The 6,000-nt window shown below is 47.4% G+C and overlaps 1 protein-coding gene across 2 annotated transcripts in view; it reads left to right on the top strand.

The window, feature by feature from the left end:
• Window positions 1–2,782: 2,782 nt before the first annotated feature.
• sez6l (seizure related 6 homolog (mouse)-like) overlaps window positions 2,783–6,000 on the top strand; it is a 43,901-nt gene continuing 40,683 nt past the window's right edge. For both annotated transcript variants that reach the window (XM_076757617.1, XM_076757615.1), the window contains exon 1: window positions 2,783–3,121. In XM_076757617.1, coding sequence (XP_076613732.1) covers window positions 3,025–3,121 — 97 coding nt within the window. In that variant the 5' untranslated portion in view covers window positions 2,783–3,024. The remainder of the gene's footprint in view (window positions 3,122–6,000) is intronic.

Genomic DNA, 6,000 nt, shown 5'->3' with positions numbered 1-6,000 from the left:
GGCGACTGAGAAGCTAATTAAAGAATCAAAGCAGCTAAATATTTCACAGTAACAACGAACCAAATGAAAATGTGAAAACGAGGTGGCGACGTGGAGAAAGTCACTGAATCTACAGAGAATCATCAGCTTTAAGGAGCGTCACAGCTTTTTCAGTCCGGCCACAGCTTCACTCTCGGCGCTCTCATGGCGTCGTTTTCTGAACAGCAGACAGACGGTCGGAGACGAGCTGGTGGAGCATTCAGCAGCTAAAGAGCAGAGATTTCCCTCCGGAGCTGCTGGAAACCAACTGGTTTGTGCTGCCCACACGTGCAAAAAGACTTTAAGGTTTTATTTCAGTTAAAAACGACCGACTGAATGTTTGTGCTCAGTACAAAAGCCCTGAAAGGAAATTAAGATAATATTTGTAAAAAGGACGAGGAGATAAACTCAAGTTTTGGCTGAAATACTACTTTTTTATCACTTTGCCTTTCAGGGCTTCCGTAGTTTCGCCCATGTTGAAAAATTCAGGCGCGGTCGATTCAGTGGTGTTTCTGTCTCTGCAGTAAGTTGTGATGAAGCAGCCATTAAACTCCAAAGGCGTTCGCTTGCTCGCGTTCATCCCGATGCTGCTGTGTCCGCCGCTCGCTGCCTCCTCCATGTTTTCATCAGTCTGGACTGGAAACAAACGCTGATTGTTTTCTTTGTCCTGCTCTTTGACTCCTCTCCGTCTCCCTGCTTCTTCGTTCATTCTTCTTCTTCTTCTTCTTCTTCTTCTTCTTCTTCCCTCCGTCAGCTCGGCTCTGGATGTGTCAGCAGCTCAGAGTTACAAGTGAAAAATCATGCAGAAAAGAGCGAGACAGCTGTTGTAGCTCAGCGCCTAATGAGGTGTGTGTGTTCCTTCCTGTCTACGAGAAGCCAGCCATGAAACGACAGACAGACAGACAGACAGACAGACAGACAGACAGACAGACAGACAGACGTCCTCTGGTTCCCTGTCTGTCTGAAGAGCTTTTTAATAAATTGATATCACTGAATCATTGATAACCTTTTGTCATGCATTATAGACAGGCTGGGAGAGAGAGCGGCCGCGAGGAGCTGAGGGTAGAGTTTGAAGCCTGTTATACAAATATATTATTTTTTACACGAATCTGCTGCGACAGATAAAAGCAAAGTGCGGCCCGAGCGGCTCAGATTTGCACTCGAGATTTTTGGTGACGATGTAAAAGAGGTCAGAGACAAAGCGGCGACCCTCGGCTCGTTGTTTGCCTTTGATTCACTCTCTCGGCTCTCATTAGCCGCGTGTCCGTCGATGTGTTTTTATGCATTCTGAAGTGTCGCGTTAGAAAAGCAGGACGGAAAGATTTGAAAAAACGGCTTCAATTTCACAAAAGAGGTTTTTCTGCTCACTTCAGGTGGTTTTTGCACTTTTGATGAAACTTTCCGTTTCTTTCCGTTTCAGTTTTCAGTCTGCTGCTGTGACGCGTCGTGCGTGAGGTCTGCTCAGGTGAAGGCATAAAAACCATTTTCATCGGCTTAGAAAAAGATGTTTTGTCGTAAAATACCTGAAAATGATTTTTTTTGTTTTACACTTCAGTTTTTGAGCTTTGCTGGTGCAGATCTGTGGATTTTGTTACCTTTGGACAGAGCCAGGCCAGTCTAGTCTTTATGCTAAGCTAAGCTAACGGCTCTTAGCTGTAGCTTCATATGTAGCGCACAGACGTGAGAGTGGCATCGAATGAAAGCATCTTCCTAAAACTTTTACTTTAAACTCAACTGTGAAATTCAGTACATTAATTCAGGTACTGTACTTAAGTACACATTTGAGGTACTTGAGTCTTTTTTTCTCTACTTCTCCTCCAGAACATCTCAGAGGGAAACTTGTAGTTTTCACTTCACTAGTTGTGTCTGACAGTTTTAGTTACTTTACAATTGAAGATTTTACACTCAAACATTCGTCATAATAATGCTAATAATACAAATGATATCATATATAATTTGTACTGCATTGAGGACTTTCCATACGTATATTTTCCTGATGACACTTAGGAACATTTTTGATGCATGTTTAGTACTCAGAGTATTTTCACACAGTGGTACACAGACTTCCTCCTCCTCCACTGTCTGGTGCTACTTCTGCTCCTGCTGGCGGGGGCGTAGGACTGGGAGGACAGGGGGCCGAGTCTGCAGGGAGGACGCCTGCACAGGGTCCAGCATTGTGTGCTACGCTCCTGGCTGCTGGTAGGATCCTCTCTAATGATATGATAATGAAGTGAGTATGGATCTGGTTTCAGAATAAAGAGCAGCATCTGTGCTGGTGTGCATCAGCCTGCAGTGCGCTCAGTTGACTCTAAAGCTTTGGATTGCAGTAGATTGCCACAGTGAAATACAGCTACTCAAACAGATTACCAGCCCGAGATGAGATGACTCGTAAGTCAACCCTCCACCACCACCACCACCACCACCCCTGCAAACACACATCCCCTCATCCATCCAGTAAATCTGCACTACATGGGTCACTGTTGTTCTGCCTCTCTCTCTCCATCTTATGTAAGTGTGTCCTGATCTTACTGCAGCCCACAACAGTCACCCTGACACATATACACTCTCTGAGCGAAAGTTTCATTATCATTAAGGTCAGCCGGGTGTGAGGGTGGAGGCGGTGGGCGGGTGAGGAGGGGGCGAGGGGGCACACACACTGAGAGAGAGAGAGAGAGGGAGAGAGAGAGAGAGAGGGAGAGAGAGAGAGAGAGAGAGAGAGAGAGAGAGAGAGAAAGGGAGAGGGAGGGAGGGAGGACAGGAGAGTCCGCGGAGGAGAAAAGGAGGACAGATCGGAGGCAGAAAGCAGGAGGCGCTCCTCGCAGTCAGGAGGATGCTGCGCTGACATGCGGAGCGTCGCCACTCTCTGATTCGGACCGCGACGTTCCCGGCTGCACCTGCCCGACTGACCGCAGATCAGCTCGCCGACAGACCCGAGAGTCCGGCTTCTGTCCTCCACCCCCTGTGCTGCGTTCACACACCCTCTCCTCTGGACCGGCTCCTGTCGCCATGCCGCCGGCCGCCTGCTCGGTCGGGTACCGACTCCGCATCACCCTCCCGGCGGTGCTGTGGATCGGGCTGCTGTGGAGCGGCGTCTCGGCCGGAGGTACGATCTATTTCTTTGCTTATGGTCTAAAATAAGCCGCTGCATGTTTTTCACTCCAAACCCCCCCGTCCTCTGCTTTTGGCTCCTGTCCAAACTGAATGACAGCAGCTTGAGTTCAGCTGCAAAAACAACTCGTCTTTGTGGGCATTCCTGTCATGTTTGGAGACATCTCCTCCCGCGACTCGTAGGAGGAGAGAGAGAGAGAGAGAGAGAGAGAGAGAGAGAGAGAGAGAGAGAGAGAGAGAGAGAGAGAGAGCGCACTGAAATGAACGCTGCTGCAGGGTCCAGGCTGCGCAGGCATCCTGACAGAAAGTGGACCGGAGCCCACTCGTGTGCGTGGGAGCCTCGATCAGGAGTGAACGCAGAGAGAGATCACCTGTCAACAAGCTCTGCGGTTAGTTTGTCACGCGCAGAGTGGGAGACTGGGGGATCCCTTCAGTTTGAGCCTCAGCACTGAAAACACAAAGCAGGAGGACAGAGAGTCAGCAAAGTTGGAGCATGCAGGGAAGAAAGGCTGAGCATCAGATTTAAACCTGACTTAACTTATCTGCACCGTCTAGAAAACACAAACACAAATCAAACATTACAAATAACTGGCTGCAGTGTGATCACTTCATTTGATTTTTAGTCTGATGATCATCAGGTCAAAATGTGCTGCGTGTCGGTCCAATCTGTGTCCACGGAGCACCAGAGCAGGACTGAGTTAACCAGAGACAATGGGGACGAAGACACTGAAGACAGGGCTTGTTCTGAGCAGTCAAAGGTATTTTTAAATCACTGTTATTGAACTGAAATATGAGAGAATCAATAAATGGACCCATTGTGGATCAATACAGCACCGAGTCAAGCCTGGATGAGGTAAAAAACAAAAAAACAACCTTTTCCTTTGTCCTCAGTGGAAAACATGAGATCCAGCACACAGAATCATGTGATGGCGGATGTTGATGAGGTGGGTTTGTCGTGGTCGCTTTAGATGTTGCTGCTGCAGTGAATTGTGGGTCAGCGTTACCTCATTTCCTGTCGTAAAGGACGGTCCAGTGTGTCCCTCAGTTACCTAAACTCAGCTTTAACTCAGTGTTTCGATGCAGCGTTGGTGTTGATTTCATGTTGCTGTTGGATTGAAGCAGCCCGTCTGCTGCGTGGTTTTCTACCCATCAGCCCCGGCTGAAGCTCGTTTCATCTTCGTTTGGACGCTCATCAGCTTCCATGAAGCGTCAGTTCAACGTAAACGAATGCTGTTTTGTGGGATATGCTGTTTTTCTGCAGAGGACGGTCTCATGAGGTGTTTAAAGTCGTCTGGAGCTTTGTCTCTGAAAATGACCCTGGTGATGTCATCAGGGTTGTTGGTGTGGATAACTGTACAAAGACATATGCAAATTGAAGGTGGATCCAGTGTTTTTGGTTCTTGTCTCGGCCTCTGCTTCAGTTTAAAACACGGTTATTTTAACTCTAACCAGAGTCCATTTCTGAGTGGAGGTGGGCCTTTAATAACATCCCTCGCACGCTGAATCTTTCCTTTATCGAGCCTGTTTTCTTTTCATATCCTTCAAATGAAGTTTAGAGCTGAAGCTGATAAATCGACGTCCAGAAAATTAAACGTTTTTTCACCGTGTTTTGTGAGAATTGGAGAGTTTTATGTCACTGAACACTTAATAAATGTGGGTTTTAAAGTGCAGATCGACAAGACAAGCCATCGGAGATGTCACCTTGGGCTCTGGGAGAGATTTATCAATAAAGGAAATAATCGTTAGCTGCGGCGCTAATTGAGTTTCTACTTCCTCTGTAAGCATGCTGGGTTTAAATTAGTTAGGTCTCATCAAAGTCTCATTATTATCATCACAGTGAAACCTTGACGCCTGTCATGGCCTGAAATGATGCTTTGTGACTGATCTGAGATCTGCTGATCGTCTCGTTCCGCAAGATTTCTTCACTTTCGCTCTGATTTTACTTTGAAAATCCAAAGTGACAGTTGGTCTCATGGAGTCATTGAATGTCCCACGACTGTCAGTGAGGACATCTTCACTGTGTTCAATTATTTACCCATCACACACACACACACACACACACACACACACACACACACAGAGTTCATCAATCAGTTCCCAGCATGCTTCAGTCTGCTTGTTAATCCTTGTCACTACTGTCTCTCCACATGTACGTGCACAAATGTTCGATCTGTAAGTGCAGCCACAAACACACGTGCACACACACGCACACACACGCACACACACTGAGTATCCTGCACTGCATCACTGGCTTCATCTCACCGTCGGTGTCTGTGGTTAATGAGATCACCCAGCAGAGATGTACTGTCACAGAACAGGCGTGTGATGGTGTGTTTGTGTGTGTGTGTGTGTGTGTGTGTGTGTGTCCGCATGCTGCTGTTTTTAATGTGCGGATTGCGCCTGTGTATGAAGATAGGCTGGATCACTGCGTGGTCTAATTTCTCGGGGTGAGAGTGATAATCTGCCAGGAAGACAGCTCGACAGCTGAGTGCAGAATCAAGCGCTCCAGCTGGGAAGCGAAGCCAACTGCAGTTTGCATCCAGAGAGCAGCACGGAGCGCTTTTATCGACCCACACTGGCATTGTTGTGCTGTACAAAGTTGGTTGTGAATGCATGTCGGCTTGATGTGAAAAATATAGATTCTCCTCTCCTCTCAGGAACTCATTCATCTCGTAACTTGGCTTTCTCCTCTCATCACATCACCTCTCGCGTTTCCTCTTCGGCTTCCTTCCTCCTGTCCTCCTTCAGTCGGCTCTCGCCTCTTTTTTCCCCCCTCCTATTACTTGTGAGTGAGAGGAGAGAAAAATGGAACTGAGGGGGAGACGGAGGAGATTGTTTCTTATGGTTGAGTAACTCTGGACTTATTATACAACC

Source organism: Chaetodon auriga, chromosome 19 (genome assembly GCF_051107435.1).
Source record: "Chaetodon auriga isolate fChaAug3 chromosome 19, fChaAug3.hap1, whole genome shotgun sequence".
Taxonomy (NCBI): Eukaryota; Metazoa; Chordata; class Actinopteri; order Chaetodontiformes; family Chaetodontidae; genus Chaetodon; species Chaetodon auriga.
The sequence above is the reverse complement of the archived record's forward strand: the minus strand, read 5'-3'. Positions and strand labels throughout refer to the sequence as shown.